Source organism: Elephas maximus, chromosome 16, assembly GCF_024166365.1.
Source record: "Elephas maximus indicus isolate mEleMax1 chromosome 16, mEleMax1 primary haplotype, whole genome shotgun sequence".
NCBI classification, from domain to species: Eukaryota; Metazoa; Chordata; class Mammalia; order Proboscidea; family Elephantidae; genus Elephas; species Elephas maximus.
This window is the reverse complement of record NC_064834.1, coordinates 25,781,571-25,802,056: the sequence shown is the minus strand read 5'-3', so window position 1 is coordinate 25,802,056 and position 20,486 is coordinate 25,781,571. Positions and strand designations below refer to the sequence as shown.

Genomic DNA, 20,486 nt, shown 5'->3' with positions numbered 1-20,486 from the left:
GTCCTACAACCTCAAGGAACTGAATTTTGCCAACAACCTGAATAAACCTAGAAAAGAATTCCACCCTCCCCTGCCCTCCAGCCCCAGAGCTGACCAACACGTTGATTTCAGCCTTGTGAGATCCTGAGAATCCATCTGAATTCACTCAAATTTCTGACCTACAGAAATGTGAGATAATAAATGGGTGTTGTATTAAGTTGCTAAGTTTATGGTAAGTTGTTGCACAGGGAATAAATCCACAAAACCAATACACAGGGGAACATAGAAATATAAACAAGGGCTTAGGATATAGATAAGAGATATAAAGCACAAAGGGAGTATAACTCCACCTATGTGGAGGGGATGAGGAGGATGTGTAGTCTTGGCAAATTTAGAGGTGCTACCATTTTGAGTAAATATAACCAGAATGCTCCTTAGAAGCGAGGATGGTGAGATTTGGGCTCACATACTTTGGACAGGTCATCAGAAAAGACCAATTGCTAGAAAAGGACATCTTGTTAGGTAAAGAGTAAGTGAAAACAAGGGAAAACCTCAGTGGGATAGTGTCATGGATTGGATTGTGTCTTCCAACTTGGCTAGGCCATGATTCCCAGTATTGCATGATTGTCTACCATTTATCATCTGATGTGATTATCCTGTGTGCTATAAATCCTACCTCTATGATGTCAATGAGGCAGGATTAGAGGCAGTTACGTTAATGAGGCAGGAATCAATCTACAAGATTAGGTTGTGTCCAATCTCCTTTGGGATATAAAAGGGAGAAGTGAGCAGAGAGGCATGGGGGATCTCATACCACCAAAAAACAAGAGCCAGGAGAATAGTGTGTTCTTTGGACCTGGGGTACCTGCGCTAAGAAGCTCCTCGACCAGGGAAGACTGATGAAAAGAACCTTCCCCCAGGTCCAATAGAAAGAAAGCCTTCCCCTGGACCTGGCACCCTGAATTCGGACTTCTAGCCTCCTAAACTGTGAGAGAATAAGTTTCTCTTTGGTAAAGCCATCCACTTGTGGTATTTCTGTTATAGCAGCACTAGATAACCAACACAGATGAGTTGACAAAATAGCCATAACAATGGGATCATGAAGATAGCACAGGACTGGGCAAAGTTTCATTCCATTGTACATAAAGGTTGCCATGAGTCGAAACTGACTTGATGGAAACAACAAACCATGTGAAGAATGAACAAAGTTTGTTGACTGTGGGTTAGGGGAAGGTTGCATGAAGAAAGAGGGGAAAGGCATTCTAAGAAAACATAATAGTATAAGAAAACGATGAACAAGCAGAAACTGTACAGGCCGTTTAGGCAATGTCCAAAACCTCAGAGCGGCAAGAGTGTAACGTGCCTAGCAGGGTATGGCAGGCTGGAGCTGGGTTGCAATAACTTCTGCAAGGTGTGGAAAGAGGTTTGGACTTATATTCTGCTTGCAGTGCCAACATATTTTTAAACTATTTAAAAAAAATAATTGAAAATACCTGATTTGAAGACTCAAACTGTATGTGTGTGTGTATATGTATGTTTTAATATTTGAGGTAAGTGAATAACTCCTCTTAATACTCTTCTACCACTTAATAGAAAACTGTAAAATTGCCACAATTAATTAAAATATGTTTATTAAGACTGTTAACAAAAATGTATTCATTCACTGGATACCAATTTCTTTTCTTTTGAGTGGATGTCTTTGTTATCTAGTGCAGCTATAACAGAAATACCACAAGTGGGTGACTTTAACAAAGAGAAATTTATTCTCTCACAGTTTAGGAGGCTAGAAGTCCAAATTCAGGGTGCCAGCTCTAGGTGAAGGCTTTCTCTCTCTGTTGGTTCTGGGGGAAGGTCCTTGTCATCAATCTTCCCCTGGTCTAGGATCTTCTCAGTGCGGGAACCCCAGGTCCAAAGGATACGCTCTGCTCCCGGCACTGCTTTCTTGGTGGTATGAGAGGGCCCTCTCTGCTCACATCTCTCTTTTATATTGTAAAAGAGATTGATTTAAGACACAACCTAATCTTGTAGATTGAGTCCTGCCTCATAACATAACTGCCTCTAATCCTGCTTCATTAACAACACAGAGATTAGGATTTATAACACACAGGACAATCACATCAGATCACAAAATGGAGAACAACCACACAAAACAGGGAATCATGGCCTAGCCAAGTTGACACATATTTTTGGAGGACAAAATTCAATCCATAACGGTAGATTAAAAATATTTGATACACAACACATTTTCAACAAAACAATTTATTCTGATATCTTGAAACATGCTTATAAAACAGCATAATTATATATATTCAAGATCTTTTCAATCTGCCTCTCCTTTAGTAGTCACATTAAGAGACTATCATATCTTTAAAAGCAAACTGCTATAAATTTCTTATATAATTTTATTTTGTTGTTGTTGAGAATATACACAGCAAAAATACAACTCAAGTTTCTACAAGCACAATTCAGTGACATTGATCATATTCTTTGAGTTGTACCGTCATTCTCACCTGCCTTTTCTGAGTTGTTCTTCCTCCATTAACAAAAATTCACTGCCCTCTAAGGTTCCTAGCTAATCTTTCGAGTTGCTATTATCAATTACATCCCATACAGATAGTTCTTAAAAGAGCATAATGTTCACAGCAGACATTTTTTACTATTTGGGTAAACTGTTGTTTGGTTTTAAGAAGGCTTCAAGGATATTTTTGGTTTAAAGTTTATCTCAGGGCAATAGTTTCATGGGTTCATCCAGACTCAACGGCTCCAGAAATCTGGATTCCATAAGAATTAGAAATTCTGTTCTGCATTTCCCCCTTTTGATCAGGATTCTTCTATAAAATCTGATCAAAATGTCCAGTAATGGAGAACTGCTTTAATTTAAAGTACGATACAAATTGTAGTAAAATTTGAAATGATCTCGCCCAGCTTTCTAGTTATCAAGCATGCCAGGACTGGTATTTTTTCCTATACTCAGATAAATAAAAATCTTACTATTTCTGTAATAGTTTTTTTTTTTTTTCCTAACCGAAACTTAAGGGTACTTAGTTTACCTGGATACATTGAGAAAAGGAAGTCTTTCTAAAAAGATATGTTAAATATTTTTAGTTCTACTACAGATTTAGAAATAAAATGCAACATAACCGAGGCAGCCTCACTCATTTCTCTCCCCCTCCCGAGGTGCTCCATGGGAATAAATTAAGTACTGAGGAAGGGACATTAAAATAAGGAGTCTCCTTGTGGCTAATGGTGACTGACTATTCTAGGTGCCTAATTTATTATCAGAGTGACTTAAGCTCTGGGGAAATTCTGGATCACTAAACTAAAAGAAAGGTTACAACAATGAATTTTTAAAAGAGTATACTGTAAGAATGATTATATGCAAACATTTTATCCATGTTAATTATACCAAGGATATCAGGATATTAGTCGTATAATAACTAGTCCCAGTTATTGGGTGTGTCTTTCTCTGGTTAAACTGATTCCAACGCGCCTTTGCTTCCATCAGTCTAGCCCTAACAGGGTATCCCAGGGAAACATGCTAGAAAATATCTTCATCCATCAGTTCTAATTTAGAGAAGCTGTAATCACGTGACATCGGCCTCCTTACCAAATATCTCTGGTGCTTTAAGAAAATGTACGTCCATGATATAATACTTTTTAATGCAGAAGTATGACCACATTCAATTAAAAAATAAAAATTACAAACAATGCAAATTACACAAGTGGTTGTCATAGAAAATATGTTATTTACCCTAATTTATTTTTAAATGTAATCTTGTCTTTTAATAATTCAAAGGTGGCATTCTTCCTAGGGTTAACTAAAAATACGCATGATCCAGAATAAACCGTTTTCATATAACCATTAGCAATGAAACAGAAGCAATTACACATAAACATGTAAACATTTTAAAAATAGTTAACGCCCCTAAAATTAAGTGCAAAAATCAACTCTATCTACATTACAGTTTAAGACTAACAGAATACTGAAGATAACTACTAGAATATAAATGGTCATCAGTTAAAGTTTTATTACTGTTCAATAATTCATTCTTTAAAAAGACAATGCATTCTGATAAATTCTAGCCATAGGGACATTTTTTCCTGCAAAAGCGCTTCTCTTCTTGTTTGTGGTGCTGCAGTCTGTATCTAGTACCATTCCACATTTGTGGTAACACAGGTGATTACATTCAAATGGCATTTAACATAAAATTGCACCAAACTGCCCTATAATTCCATTTTGGACTAAATTAATTAACTTCTCGGTAGGTGGCTGAGGTGTTGAACACAAGCCTGAAGAAATACTTGACTGCTTAACCTACCTTACATGAGTTGTCTCTAAATCACGGTGGCTTCCATTTTTAATAAATAATACCAGGTAAAATACATTTAGTAGGACCCTAAAGGGTAAAGAAAAGGCATTTATAATAAATGGATTTAGTTTTCCACATCCATTCACACCCATTTAAAAGAGGTCATGGGGCACTGCAGACAGCTAAGGAGGATTTAACAAAACTCAGCAAGAGTTGGCATGCCTGATATTTTTGAAAGACTGTTTACCTTAGGAGGTTTATACTAACAAAATGCCATCTTTGCCCTTGCAAGATGTTTGAAAAGAAGCTTATCACTTTGCAGCAATGAAGAATAAGTCTATTTTAATTCTGTTCTAAGTAATTTATATCCCTGTGCTTGAAATGTAAATGCAATTGTCTAAAACATTATCTTCAGATCAGCAGAATTATCATGAAAGCATGAAATACCTATTGTTTCTATTATGTTTCTCCAATTGTAATATTATTATCAAGATCTGACTGCTAACTCTTTGTTTCAAGTTTATCGTCATCCTGTATCAAGAAACAAATTAAAAGGGCAAACACGGAATGTGAAAAGCCAGCTCATAAAAAACTGAAACATCTTTTACTACCTGACATATTTTTCTGTTATAAACTTCTGGTTTAGCAAATGAGAAAACAAATACTTCTTTTGATTAACTCCTTGACAAAGTGTTTAACTCAATATTTTGAGATAATTTTTTTAATTGTAAAAAATAATGAGAAAGAGTAAAAAAGAAGAAAAAAGCCAACTTGGTTTTATAAATACCTTTTGTGGGGGAGTGAACTAGCATTTATCTATGGTCAAAGAGACAATGCTCTGCTGCTATTAAGAAGGTTTTCATTGGCTAGTTCTTTTCAGAAGAAGACCACTGGGGTTCCTCTTTCTAGTCTGTCTTAGTCTGTAAGCTCAGCTGAAAGCTGTCCTCCATGGGTGACCCTGCTGGTATCTCAATACTGGTGGCATTGCGTCCAGTATCACAGCAACACACAAACCCTCACAGTATGACAAACTGACAGGTTGCAAGGCACTCAAAATACCGCTGGGGAAGAACTGCCTCCTCAAAGTAGAGTTGACCTTAACGATACGGATGGAGACAAGGCTTCAGGACCTTCATTTGCTGATGAGACACGACGCAAAATGGGAAGAAACAGCTGCAAAATCCATTAAGAAATGGAACCTGTAATGTACAAAGTATGAATCTAGGAAAATTGGAAATCATTAAAAATGAAATGAGATGCATAAAGATCGATATCCTAGACATTAGTGAGCTAAAGTGGAGTGGTATTAGTCATTTTGAATTGGACAACCATATGGTCTGCTATACCAGGAATGACAGCTTGAAGAGGAATGATATTGCATTCATCATCAAAAAGAACATTTCAAGATCTATCCTGAAGAACCGTGCTGTCAGTATTAGGATAATATTTATACACCTGTAAGAAAGACCAGTATATATGACTATTATTCAAATTTACGCACCAGCCACTAAGGCCAAAGATGAAGAAATTGAAGATTTTTACCAACTTCTGCAGTCTGAAATTCATCAAACATGCAATCAGGATGCACTAATAATTACTGGTGATTGGGTACGAAAGCTGTAAAAAAGAAGGATCGGTAGGTTGGAAAATATGGCCCTGGTAACAGAAACGATGCTGGAGATTGCATGATTGAATTTTGCAAGACCAGTGACTTCTAAGTTGCAAATACCTTTTTTCACCAACATTAATGGCCACTATACACATGGACCTCACCAGAATGAATACACAGGAATCAAATTGACTACATCTGTGGAAGGAAGACAATGGAAAAGCTCAATACCATCATTCAGAACAAGGCAAGGGGCTGACTTCGGATCAGACCATCAATTACTCATACGCAAGTTCAAGCTGAAAGTGAAGAAAATTAGAAAAGTCCATAAGAGCCAAACTATGACCTTGAGCATATCCCAGCTGAACTTAGAATAGATTTGATGCATTGAACACGAACGACCGAAGACCAGATGAGTTGTAGAATGACATCAAGGACATCATACATGAAGAAAGCAAGAGGTCATTAAAAAGACAGGAGAGAAAGAAAAGACCAAAATGGATATCAGAAGAGACTCTAAAACTTGTTCTTGAATGCTGAGTAGCTAAAGCAAAAGGAAGAAATGATGAACTAAAAGAGTTGAACAGAATATTTCAAAGGGTGGCTTGAGAAGCCAAAGTATTATGATGACACGTGCAAAGACCTGGAGATAGAAAACCAAAAGGGAAGAACACGTTTAGCATTTCTCAAGCTGAAAGAACTGAAGAAAAAATTCCAGCCTTGAGTTGCAATACCGAAGGATTCTATGGGGAAACTATTAAACGACACAGGAAGCATCAAAAGAAGATGTAAGGAATACAGAGTTACCCTGCCAAAAAGAATTGGTCATCCACCTCAGGAGGTAACATATGATCAGGAATAGATGGTACTGAAGGAAAAGTCCAAGCTGCCCTGAAGGGACTGGCAAAAAACAACACTCCAGGAACTGAGAGAATACCAATTGAAATGTTTCAACAAACAGATGCAGCGCTGTTAGACAGTTACCTGGCCAACCGACTGGAAGAGATCCATGTTTATGCCTATTCCCAAGAAGGTGATCCAACCAAATGTGGAGATTATCAAACAATATCATTAATATCAGATGCAAGCAAAATTTTGCTGAAGATCATTCAAAAGTGGCTACAGCAGTATACTGACAGGGAAATGCCAGAAATTCAAGTTGGATTTAGAAGAGGATGTGGAACGAGGAGTATCATTACTGATGTCAGATGGATCATGGCTGAAAAGCAGAGAACACCGGAAACATGTTTACCTGTGTTTTAATGACTATGGATCATAACAAATTATGGATAACATTGGGGAGAATGGGAATTCCGGAACACTTAATTGTGCTCATGAGGAATCTGTACATGGATCAAGAGGCAGACGTTCGAAGAGAACAAGGGGATACTGCATCGTTTAAAGTCAGGAAAGGTATGTGTCAGGGTTGTATTCTTTCACGATACCTATTCAACCTGTATGCTGAGCAAATAATCTGAAAAGCTGGACTATATGAAGAAGAACAGGGCATCAGGATTGGAGGAAGACTTATTAATGACCTGCAATATGCAGATGACACAACCTTGCTTGCTGAAAGTGAAGAGGACTTAAAGGACTTACTGATGAAGATCAAAGACCACAACCATCACTATGGATTACACCTAAACATAAAGAAAACAAAAATCCTCACAACTGGACCAATAATCAACGTCATGATAAACGGAGAAAAGATTGAGGTTGTCAAGGATTTCATTTCACTTGGATCCACAATCAACACCCATGCAAGCAGCAGTCAAGAAATCAGAAGATGCATTGCATTGGGCAAATCTGCTGCAAAAGACCTCTTTTAAGTGTTCAAAGCAAAGATGTCACCTTGAGGGCTAAGGTGCGCCTGACCCAAGCCATGATGTTTTCAATTGCCTCATACACATGCGAAAGCTAGATTATGAATAAGGAAGACTGAAGAACTGATGCCTTTGAATTGGGGTGTTGTTTAAGAGTATTGAATATACCATGGACTGCCAAAAGAACGAACAAATCTGTCTTGGAAGAAGTACAACCAGAATGCTCCTTAGAAGCAAGGATGGGGAGACAATGTCTCACATACTTTGGACATGTTAGCAGGAGGGCACAGTCACTGGAGAAAGACATCATGCTTGGTAAAGTAGAGGGTCAGTGAAAAAGAGGAAGACCCTCAATGAGATGGTTTGACCCAGCGGATGCAACAATGGGCTCAAGCATAGCAATAATTGTAAGGATGGTGCAGAACGGGGCAGTGTTTCATTCTGTTGTATATAGGATCGCTATGAGTAAGAACGGACTCAGTGGCACCTAACGACAACAACAACATTGTCAAAGAGGAGCCCTGGTGGCGTAGTGGTCAGAAGTTCTGTTCCTAACCAAAAGTTGGACAGTTCGAATCCACCAGTCCCTCCTTGGAAACCCTATGGGGCAGTTCTAGGACTTGACAGCAATGGGTTTGGGTTTTTTTTTTTTTTAATTTATTTATGTTCAAAGAAGAGTCCTCGGACAGCGCAGTTGAACTACTAACTGAAAGGTAAGTGGTTTGAACCCACCCAGAGGCTCCTAGGAAGAAGGGACTGAAGATCTGCTACAGAAAGGTCATAGACTTTGAAAACTCCATGAAGCCGAGTTCTACTCTGCAACACGGGGTCACCATGCATTGGAATCGACTGGACGACTGTTTTTTTATGGCCTGAAGACCTGCAGCTAAGAGCTTCAGGATGATTTCCAAGGCTTTGTAGCATGCAGTAAGATGGATCTCCCAGAAACAAACAAACAGCATTGTTTTCAAGGGTGGAGGTGGGTAGTCCTTGGTCAGGCTTCACCTACATGGATCCAAGAAGAACGGTTTCAGTCCTGTTCCAGAGTTTCCACACTGAGGACACAACTACAACTGCTCAGTAAGTTCTCTATGAATATATTTTCTTCCTTGATTTACTTAAATTCTTTCTGCTAAAATCTGCATGAGGAAAAATGACAAGAATATAGTTTGGAAGTTAAAATACTGACTCATTATAAAAGAAGGCACCAACTATGAAAAAAAGAATTCCTTGGATGCCAGTTTCAGAAACAATTTTGCCTGCAGCATCTTCTAGCTCCATAATTTAGTGGCAACAACAAGCACAAATGCTGTCAAAAACAGCACTGAGGTTTAAAAAATAAACAAATAATATCCTTTTGATTTTTAATACGTCATTTGCTGGAATGGCAATTGCACCAGAAATTTATGAGATCTTTCTGGCTAGAAAAGTAAATTAATCCTACTTTTTAAAGTTTTCATACGTGTGACTGTCTCTAAAACTGGGCAAATATTACGGTTTGCTTCTCACCAAGTCTATCCTGGTGTTGCCAGTCACAATAGACCTTTTGTATCATTACTCCCTTGAGTCCCAATTTTTACCAGGAGTCCTGGGCAAACACAAAAGTAATATAGCAGTTACGTCATTCTACATAAGCAGGGGAAAAAAAAAGACATGTCTAAAAATAACAAAAGGTTCAATTATTAAGTTATTTTTGACAAGTATTCATTTTACTTTAAAATAATGTAGTTCTGATCCAAATAGAGCTCTTGCTAGCTTTAAAAAGATCTCTAAATATTACACGTAGAGCAGTAATTTAATTCATTTATTTTTATTTCTTCCAATGACATTTAGGGTTTGGTGTGATTTGAGATTTAGTGTTGTTGGTGACATCTTATGGAAACTGCTTTATTTGGAAATTCTGATTAGATTTTCAAACTGTTAAGCTCTTGTTTACAAGAAGCATTATTGTAAGAAATGAAATTTCATCTTCTTGCTATTTACTCCTCACTCCATTTCATAATCCTGTTTGGGTCACTATGATTAGTTGCTATGGAAATTACCCCCTATGGAAATGATTCCTATGTCACTATTGTAAAAATATGACTTTAAATGAATAATATCAATAGCTGACATCTACTGTATTTTTATGGAAATAATGCCTGTGTGTTTGTGGGCCACGCCCTTCCCCTGCGAGGCTCCCTCACAAGGCTGCCATGCCAATTCTCTTCCAAGTTGCTGTTAAAAAAAAAAAAAAAAGGATAGTGTGCTTATGAAAATACCTCATGGTTGGGGGAGGGGGAAGATGCATGGCTGGCAAACAAACACAGAGGGTGCGCGTTAATTGCATAAGCATACGGTAATTAAGAAAAAAAAAAAGATGAACCCTGAAAATTATTATCATGGCCAAATTTTTTGTTATTTTTGAATTTGCTATCTGCTTTTAAAATAAGTATTAAATGGATCTTAAGGCGTTAATCAGCTACCCACTTCCCCAAATTCCAAAGTCACAATGGACATTAGCATCACACATAGAAAAGTGGATGTAAAAAATATTTCATCTATCATTCTTCTAAACTAATAAATGTTATGCTTCACTAATAAGAGTTAATAACAGGATTTCAGGGCTCGTCAAGGAAACAAGTTTGAACAACATGTTAAAATTCTCTTTAAAGATGGAAGAATTTAATATTCCAAAATGTATCCCAGGAATTTAAAAAGGTCAGGCCTATAAACTACCAAGCTGAACAATAGATGAGAGCCAGTGAACCATTAGATGAGAATTCCAGAATGCTAAGAAGAAATTTTCTTCGGTGGATTTTATAATTTGTGGCTTGAATAAAACATTCGAAACATTCCATTACTATTAAAATTCTCACAATGAGAATATAGCTCATATTTAACACATTTTAAATTACTAGACAGTCTCTCCCTAAAAGAAATTTGAATGCTTTTTTCTGCGTAGTTCTTGTTCACTTCCTGGTACTAATTTAGGAATACATTAACCCTTCCAACAATTAGGATATTGTCTAGGAACTGCCTCTTGCACTTTGCTGGGGAAATCACTCACATTTTTTTCTATAACTAGTAGATTATTAATCATTGATGTAAATCACTGTCACATTTACCTACATAATTACATGTCATTACATCTATAATGCCTCTGAATTAAACCTCACGGTTATAGATTTTGATAAATGTTTTACACATTAAGAGTTTTCTATACTTGTGCCTGCAACCATGATCTAGGATCCAAAATGTCTTTGATGGATTTCTGCCTTGGAGCTGGCACTGGCTTGGCTTCAAAACTGGCTTTAGTGTCTGTGTGCTCACTGTCAGTTAAACTCTTTTTCCTGGCAGGAAGAAGTTTTCGAGGAGCAGCCACTGGTTTCTGCAGGTGATGCATTAGAGTCGATAATTTGGCATCCAATGGCGAGGTCCGAGATACACTAGTTTTTCCCCACTTGTCCTTAACCAATTGATCTATGCTGGATTGCGTTTTTAAGCTGAATGGAGGTTTATCAGAAGGAGGAAGGGGAGCCCGTCTCTTTTTCCCTTTCCCGTCATGTAACTGCTCACTTCCAGGAGATAATACTTTTTTCTGAATGACAACCATTTGATGATTACCATCAAAGAGTGAGGCCCATGGAGGTGGCGAGGACTCTTCATGCTGACCAACAGGGAACTGTCCATTCGTCTCTTCAATTTTCTTTTGTATTATATCAGTTAAACTTTCAAGTTTCATAGGAGAATCAATGCCTATATTAATTTTAGGAAAAAATACATGGGAAAAATTCAAAAGCAGTATACACTTTTTTACCTGAATAAGTTATTTTTTTCTAAACAACTGTACTAGTGTAATGGTCATCAAAAATTTAGACTAGCATAAGCAATGAAACACTTACTTTTAAAAATAACTACATGAAATATAACCAAATATTAGGGAGAGATTTTTTGTTCTACCTACCTACCCACCCACCCACCTACCTACCTACCTGCCTATCTATCTATCTATACACACACATTCCTAAACAAATGAGTAAAATCTAGGTTGCAAAAGAGTGGAGTTAGATGAGTATTTTTTTTTTTTTGGTTCTATAAATTAAGTATTTATTAGATAACTTTTCTTGGACTTAAAACCTATTCTGACTTCTATGTAAGAGTGCATTCCCTTTTTTTACAAAAGTCTGATATAAAAACCAGGACTACTGAAATTGGATTAGGATTATTTCCTGTAAACCAGCAAAATTTATTTTAAAAGGGGAAAAAAACAAAAGAACAAAAAACCCCAAACCAGGAAATAGAGTGGAAAAAAAAAAAAACAAAACAGAAAAATAGGTAAAGCTCTGATATTACTGTGGTGATGATAAGGGTGTGGGTTGAAATTTTCTTTGGGAAAAATAAGAGAAGAAAGATAAATATCTTTATTAAATGAATCATTGGTATTTCCAAATGTATAAATCCAAATTTATCATATTTAATCTAACATCTTAAAGTATATGTGAGTATAGGTACATTAGAGACAAATTAGACTAGAATTTAGCAGTGACTTGTGCTTGTTCACAACACATTAAATGAGACAACCCTACAAAGATAAATAAACCCCCTTTGATATGTGGAAAAATGGAATATTAATGAGTATAAAAATTTTAAATTTTCCTAAGTATTAAACTTAACCAATTTTTTTGGACTGAGATGAAAGCTTCCATTCATTAATATTCATTTAGAAGACTACTTAAAAAGAAATTTAATAAAATACAGAAAAATGAACATGACCATATTTTAGAATCTATAAGCTTACATTTTCAGAATTTTCATCAGCTCCTCAGCTGGTATTTATTTCCACTGCACCTTTATTCATTTTGAAGCCTTAAAGTTTTTGTTTGATCTTAAGCATTCAAACTATAAAAAATGTGTATTCATTAATTTTGTATTAATTCATCTATTAAACATGAATTCCTTAGTCTATAATCACAGTCTTTTTTCATTCATTTTGACTGTGCCCTGAAAATGTTAGCATTTTAATGTCAATAGAATAAGCTGCTTGAATATGGACAATGTTGTTTTTGTTACCCTGCAGCTTAGAAAGACAAACCCCACTTACTCATATCATGGTAGACTGAGGTCGCCTCTTTTGTCAAGAACAAAGGTGGTTTCCTTGGTGACATAATCTCAATTTTCATAAATTCTTCACAACAGTGCTTCCACTGGCCTAAGAACCATAAAAAAACCATAAAAAGGAAGGCATTGGGTTTAAACATAAATGTGAAGATATAAATTCCATTTTCAACAAATATAAACACCTTTTTTTGTTAAAACAAATAACAGTAAATTTGTAAAGTACTGCTTAAGCAAGCTTCCACAAAAACTTAGTACTACCTATAATTTCAAAGTCCAAGTCAAGAGATAAAGGTAATCTATTTAAAAAATAAAATTCTGTGTACAGATATTAAGCTAAGATCTCTAGGCTGTTAAATACTAAACCGTTTCACTAATTACTCGAAAATTTCTACTTATGGTAAAGGTTTGAAAAGGTCCTCTTCTTTTAAATATTCAGTAAAAACATGCAGTATTTAAGGCAGCTGGAAGGTAAACAATCCACTGGAATATAATTATGTAGAAGGAAGTAGAAAAAACGAGTGGTGGATCTCAAAAACAGTTTTTAACTGTGAAAAATTTAATTAAGAAATAATTATTTAACAATTATTCTCTTTAAGATGATCATCATACTTTTAAAGATTACTTAATTCTAGAAAAACACTGTATTTCCACTTAAGTAAAAGATACTCATAAAAGCCTATCACTATAAAGATATATCACTCAATGAAATACGAACTGGGTCTAATTTATTTTAGGAAAGATACTTTAAAGTCATTATGAATTTAGAATAAGGAAAAAAATGCTCTTGAATAATTGGTTTCAACTAGTAAGTTAAGTAAATGTGGTAAATATTATTTTCTTTTAAATTATGTTTTATTATTTTCATCTTAAAATAAAATCCTCAGATTATTTCTCCTGATTAGATATAAAAAAATTTAATCTTTCACATACTTATTATGTACCTGCATGATAGACAGCAAAGGTAATAGATACAATGTGCCTATATATCACATGGAAACCCTGGTGGTGTAGTGGTTAAGTGCTACAGCTGTTAACCAAGAGGTCCGCAGTTCAAATCCGCCTGGCACTCCTTGGAAACTCTATGGGGCAGCTCTACCCTGTCCTATAGGGTCACTATGAGTCGGAATCGGCTCGACGGCAATAGATAGATACTATGTATTATAAATTACTGAGGTTCCCCATTCTTATACCCGATTTATACTAGTAGAAAAGTAAATATAATACATATACGTGCCTTTTTAGACTGATTTATGATCTATAATTCTCTGTCTTTTATGTTCTCAATATTCATATTCAATATCCAACTAATTTTCCATGGCTTAAAAATTAAAGACATTACATTTTTAGTCAAATTATCTATTTGTTTATATTGTTTTTAGTCTAACAATTAGTCACAGTAGCACAAGCATAAGTTAAAAATTCATCACCTTGAATAGCTCAGAAACAAAAACCTTACAGTGTGTCTTGTTACAATGCTAAGTACAGAATATACTTATATTTTATCTACTTCTAAGTAAAAATTTCAAATAGCCCACATAGCAACTCATAAAAGGAATAAAACCCTCAGTATAAGGCTTCAAATCTAGTAGGATCTGAGATCTAATAACTAATTCCTCCCCTCTACTTCCTTTTTTAGATAAATATATAAAAGCCAGATTTTACTTCCTGGGGACATAAAACAAAACAAAAAACCTTTATCTAATGGAAAAATAATGAAAGATTTTAGACTAGCAAATATTTTTCTGTCACATTCTTAGACAAATTATAAGGTACAGTATTTTCTCTTTGTTGATAGATGAAAGCCTCTCACTCTTAAGCTTGTAGCAGAATACCAACCATGTTGAAAATTGGAATATAATGCCACATTATCCTGTGTGTTACTGAAGTCAGAGGTGCAAATGTGGCATGTTCACTGGTCAAGACTTTACAATTGGAACATTTATTTTGCCAGTGAATAAATTAGTATGCATAGTTATATGTGATAGTCAGTATGCTAACACGAAAACAAAGGCCCAATCTGAAATATTAAATGGATATGTTTTACTCACATAACGATGTATACAAAGAAAATGTTTCCCACAACACTCTTTATTGTTATAATGTTCCCAGTCAAAACAATCCATTATGCTAAGCCGCTAATGGAACTCAATATTTGTATTGTTTATAATACATCTACAAAACAATATATTATTTATATTATTAAATATTTGGGGAAAAGTTAATGTTCCAAATCTATTTTAACTTTCTGTATCTTTGAACCATCATTCTTAATTCCACCCCTTCTGACTATCCAGAACAAGCATCATTCCTCTTTTACATGTTTGTTAGCTCTTAAATATTAAAGACAGCTATTATTTTCTCTCATTCCCACCATCACCACCCCTTCTGTTCTTCTCTAGTATAACTGAACCTAGTTTTCTCAATGTTTCCTTATAATTTTTTATCATTTTCTCTCATCCCCACCATCACCACCCCTTCTGTTCTCCTCTAGTATAACTGAACCTAGTTTTCTCAATGTTTCCTTATGATTTCTATTTATATCACCTTCCTGGTTTTTCACTCTTAAAGTGGGACCAAAGAATTGAACACTGGTCCAAATATTAAATTACTCTTACTTTATTTTTCCCTGACTATCTATCTTCTACTTTGCTCTAAACACCATACTTCAACTAAGATCACAAGAGATTACACCTATCTACCACTAGGAACATAAATCTGTTGCTGTCGACTCCAATTTATATCGACCTTCTATAGGCCAGAGCAGACTGTCCTATTGGGTTTCTGAGGCTATAATCTTTATGGAAGCAGACTGCCACATCTTTCTTCCAGAGCAGCTGATGGGTTCAAACCTCCAACCTTTTGGTTAGCAGCTGAGCACTTAACCACTGCATCACCAGGGCTCCTGCGTAAAAGATTTTAAAATATAAGTCAATTTTTAGGACAGTTTATATGCTTCCATCTTTCCTTCCATTTCTCCAAGCACAATGAATTCTAAAGTGTAAACATAATAGTAAGGAACAGTTGAGATACAATTTGTACTTTAAGAATTAAGTAGATTGGCAGATTTTATTCAAGAAGCATTAAATATTAAAGAAATAACCAGACTTGAGAACTCAGTTGTCATCACTTTCTTATTACTTTGACAGTACAAAAATGTCATGAGATTCTTATCCCTCCAACTGCTTACTTTAGCATGATAAATTATTTCACATAAACTTAGGGAATGAAAACATGAGATCATAATCAAGTTGTAGCTGGTGTCCAGACTACAACGTTTCTGTAGTTCTGCCTTCACTTACCCCTTTCCTTCCTGTTTTTATGCATATAAAAATTATAAAATACCAGAATCATTTCTAAAAATAATAATGTCTTTGTATGACAGACCATCTAAATCAAAGCATTTAGGAAAGGAGTTAAAATTTCAGCTGTGATCAACAAAAGAAAGGAAGCTGCTATCTTGTGTGTTACACGCTTAAGATCCACTGAAACTTACAAAAAAGAAATGCAGTGCGTGAGCATTTGTTGAGTGCCTAGGGACAGTACTTAAGGGAAAAAAAAGTCCTAAAGAGTCCAAGAATGCCATGAAGGAGGTCCTCTGGTTCCCTGCAGTGAACCAGAAACTTCCTCAGGGCTCATCTTATCTGTAGAGCAGAGAAAAACTATTTCTACCTCACAGGCATGTTATGAGAAATAAATGAACCCATCTGGTATATGGGAGGTAAACAATAAATTTGGTTCCCTTACTTGCCCCCTCTCCCTATCAATGTAATTCTTAAACAGGACACGGATCAGAGCAGACTTATAAAAATTAACCTAAGGACTGCAGGTATGTAACCACAACATTCCAGAAACAGCTAGTAAGAATTCCTAAAATGTCTGTAGAATTATTTCTAGGAGTTGGAGAAATAACTTTTCATTGTTTGGAAATGGCTGCTTTGAAAAACCAAGGTTATTTCTCTACTTTGTGATTCTATAGAAAAGCATTCTAAAAACATAAAATACTAGTTGAACCTAACAGGTTTACTTTGATTAGAAATAGCCATTGTTAATATTCTACATTTTCAATACAAAATTATATATAATAAATAAGCTGTTAAGTTTGTCAGTTAAAAAAAAAACTGCTAAAATTTTAATATTTTTCTCTTGAAATTCCTCCTTAAGTTGAGAAATAACAATTAGAGCTTCACATATTTTACATACTATAAATAAAAATAAATATATATTTTTTCTTTTTTTAGAGCTTCACATATTTTACATACTAGAACCCTATTATATGACTATCACATTGTTTTTATAATCCGTGCCACTGGATTGTATTATTGAGACTGAAAAACCATATGCGCAGTTTAAAAAAAAAAACAACGCTTTGGATGATGTCCAAGATGGTATTATAATGAATCTGGAGTTAACAGAAGGTTACATAAAAATGAGGCTCCTCTGAACATTTTAACATTTCAGCATCCTGAAGAAGTTTTTTTACTTCTCAAATGGCTCCTTATCCCTTGGATAAAATACATTGCCTTAAGCTGTTAAAACCTAATATTCTGAGAAAACGCTGTTTGGTTGTTTTAGGGATTCAGGAACTGAAATGTAAGAAGTAGAGATGCTGAAATTCAAAGGGCAACTAGTCAGTATGTCTTTAGGGAGTAGCTGAGAGAAAAAAGCACAGGGTACACTGATGATATACTACTATTTTATTAAAAAGCATAAAAGAAAATAAGTAAGATCATCCAAACAGTAAAATTATAATTTCAATATTCAGATTGCTGTGTGCATCTTCTCATGCTACCTGAATATACTACTAAAAACTCCAAACATCTACTCACAAAGATCAAAGAAATGCTGCCAGAAGGCTTCCATCCACTTCTGAAGATCTTCTCTATCGTCAGCTGAAAAAATCTGAGTGATAGCCTGTCCAGAACCAGGGTTGATGACAGAGAAACTATGGATTCTTTTCTTGGCATCCTTATCCATTGCCCGAATTCTAGTTTCCTAAAAATTAAGACAAAATTGTGTTTTACAAGAGAACATTTCTGTAATGATCAAACAAATGTTTTATTGCTTAGCAACCATATTTATACCAGATGTAATTATAAGCTTATTGCTGATCATCTGAAATTTAAAATATGTAATTTTGAGAAGTTTTAATATTCAAACTCAAATCCAGAAGGTTTTTTAAAAAATGTTTTCTATTAAAAAAGCTGAGGTAATGTTTCAAGCCACGCTATATCTAGCAGTTATGCAAAATTACATGAAGTTAAAACATAACCTCTGTTTCGAGCTGTCTCAATTCAAGGGGGAGTTTGCTGTCTTTTATATACATCTTAAAATCTGCAATAAAACAAATACAGCAGGTCATAATTGTAATGTGGATTACATGCTAACTGTATTTCCAACAGCAATAAAAGAGTCAGTAAAAGCACGTTTCTTATTTTAATATTCGTGCATGAAATACAGTATTATCAGTTTAAGCAGTAAAACCATAACGTAATGTTTCCTGCAACAAAACAGTTAGGTTTCCTCATTAACATTTATTTTTTATGTAACATTCATTTACAGAGCTCATAGCTAAAGATCCATAAAGCAATATAACCTTCACAATGTTAAAATTCTTTTCTTTTTTAGTGATACAATGATACAATACAACAAAGGCAAAGGTTTCAATTCATGTCAATTGTCTCAAACTTTTTCTTCTGAGTGGCTCTGTGTATGATACCATGATGACACTTAACGTGTCTACATGTAGAAGACAGAAGTCTATTCCTAAGTCACACGCAGGCATTGCCATGCCACATGGCAGGCTAGCACCTACATGCGGTTCAGGCCAAGGAATCTTGTGGGGAAAAAATCTGGACTAGAACTAGACAGTATGCAGAAATAGGGATTTCGCTGCTTGAATAATGATGAGTTTTACATTATTCTAGAATATTGTCCAATAGAAATATAATGTAAGCCACATATGCGATAAAAATTTTTCTAGTGGCTACATTTTTAAAAAGAGACTGGTGAAATTAATTTTAATATTTTATTAAAAAATATATATATTTTTATCCAAGATATTACCTTTTTTACAAAATATTTTATTGTGTTTTCAGTGAAGGTTTACATAGCAGGTGAGGCTCCCGTTCAACAATTATACAAACTGTTCAGCGACACTGGTTACATTCTTCACAACGTGTGAACATTCTCATTATTTCCATCTGTTTGTTCCGTTTTTAAAATATTATCATTTTAACATGTAATCGATATAAAAATTAATGAGACATTTTACATTCTTTTTTCATAAGCAACCTCCAAATTCAGTCTGTACTCTTACAGCACATCTCAATTCAGACCAGTCACCTTTTAAGTGCCTAACAGCCACTTGAGACTAGTGGCTTCTCCACTGGACAGAGCAATTCTAAGAGGAACACGGTTAAGCCTAATGCAATGCAGGCAGAAGAGCATTTTGGGTAGCAGTTCCAAAAGGTGACTAAGGATGAAGAGAGACTGTACGTACAGTCATATACTAAGACCTATATACTCACATATACAGTAAATCCTGAAAAGCTGGAACCTGTGTAAGGCAGTGCAGTGCAATTGATTACTCCTGTGTGGCCTTTCTAGCCATGGTCTTGTAACTCCCACCCAAGTGATTGGGTGGGACTGTGTCATAGGGGAATGATGGCCCACCAAGGAGACTGGTCAGTTTTGCCTGAAAAGAGAGCCAATTCCAGAGCAGAGAGGAGAATCCCAGCACCTGCAAGGAATAACAGCCAGGAACCACCACATCCTTTGGACCTGGGATGTCTGCACTGAGAAGCCCCTGGACCCAGGAGCCAGAAAGCAAGCTGTAACCCTGATGATAGTGAGAAGAGGTGGGAGGAGAGACCTGACAGCAGAGACCTAGCAGCAGGAGACAATGTGGTAGGCTTCCCGGACCACGGAGAGAGAAAGCTGAGTGCCTTTGGGCAGAGGCCTAGGGCTAGGGAGAGGTGTGCCTGAGGGCATGGCTGGGAAGAGGCTGTCCTGATGGAAGAACTGTATCTTTGAGTGTTCCTGAGCCTGAATCATAACCTATTAATTCCCTAATAAACCTCATAATTGTTATAAGTATTATTTGTGAGTTCTGTGTGGTCATTGCAATAAATTATCGAACCCAGCAGAAAAGTAGAGTGCTGTGGGAGGGATGGTTGGTGTCAGAATTGGTAAAGATGGTGGACAGAGGAGGCATGTTTGACCTACACCTCAGAGGAATCAGCCCTAGGCTGTTGATCTTGGTTCTCCTTGCGCCTTGTGAAGTTAGAGGAGATCAGACACTGCCTCCGTGCTGTTTTACAGGCAGAAAACTGTCAGAGAAGGAACGCTCAAATATTTTCACTAATAGCAATAGAAAAGTAAGTAAGACTTCACCATGCCAAAGGCAGAAAACTTGTGAGACCTGGAAAAACAAGGTAGTCCTGTTGAGTTGTGGCTCTTATACGTTTCACTGTATAATGATGTCTACGGGGGTATTAGAGAAGTAGAAAAGAGTTATGAAGAAAAGCTAACCATTTCCTGAAAGTGAGTACATAAAGGCAGGTGAACACCATATACACTACCCAAGAAGCTCATTTCTGAAGGAAGAAATTTTTATTCAAAACCACATGGGCAAAATGTATGCTGTAAAAAGTTGCAACATAACTT

The 20,486-nt window shown here is 35.8% G+C and overlaps 1 protein-coding gene across 6 annotated transcripts in view; it reads right to left on the bottom strand.

The window, feature by feature from the left end:
• The window catches only part of RTKN2 (rhotekin 2), a 143,569-nt gene that overhangs the window by 46,961 nt on the left and 76,122 nt on the right, over positions 1-20,486 (bottom strand). For 3 of the 6 annotated variants that reach the window (XM_049855654.1, XM_049855655.1, XM_049855656.1), the window contains 3 exons: positions 17,648-17,813; positions 12,805-12,912; positions 1,603-11,459 (listed from right to left, as the gene is read on the bottom strand). In XM_049855654.1, coding sequence (XP_049711611.1) covers positions 10,921-11,459; positions 12,805-12,912; positions 17,648-17,813 — 813 coding nt within the window. In that variant the 3' untranslated portion in view covers positions 1,603-10,920. Of the gene's footprint in view, positions 1-1,601; positions 11,460-12,804; positions 12,913-17,647; positions 17,814-20,486 lie in introns of those variants that run through there. The other 3 variants (XM_049855657.1, XM_049855658.1, XM_049855653.1) reach the window with 3 other exon arrangements.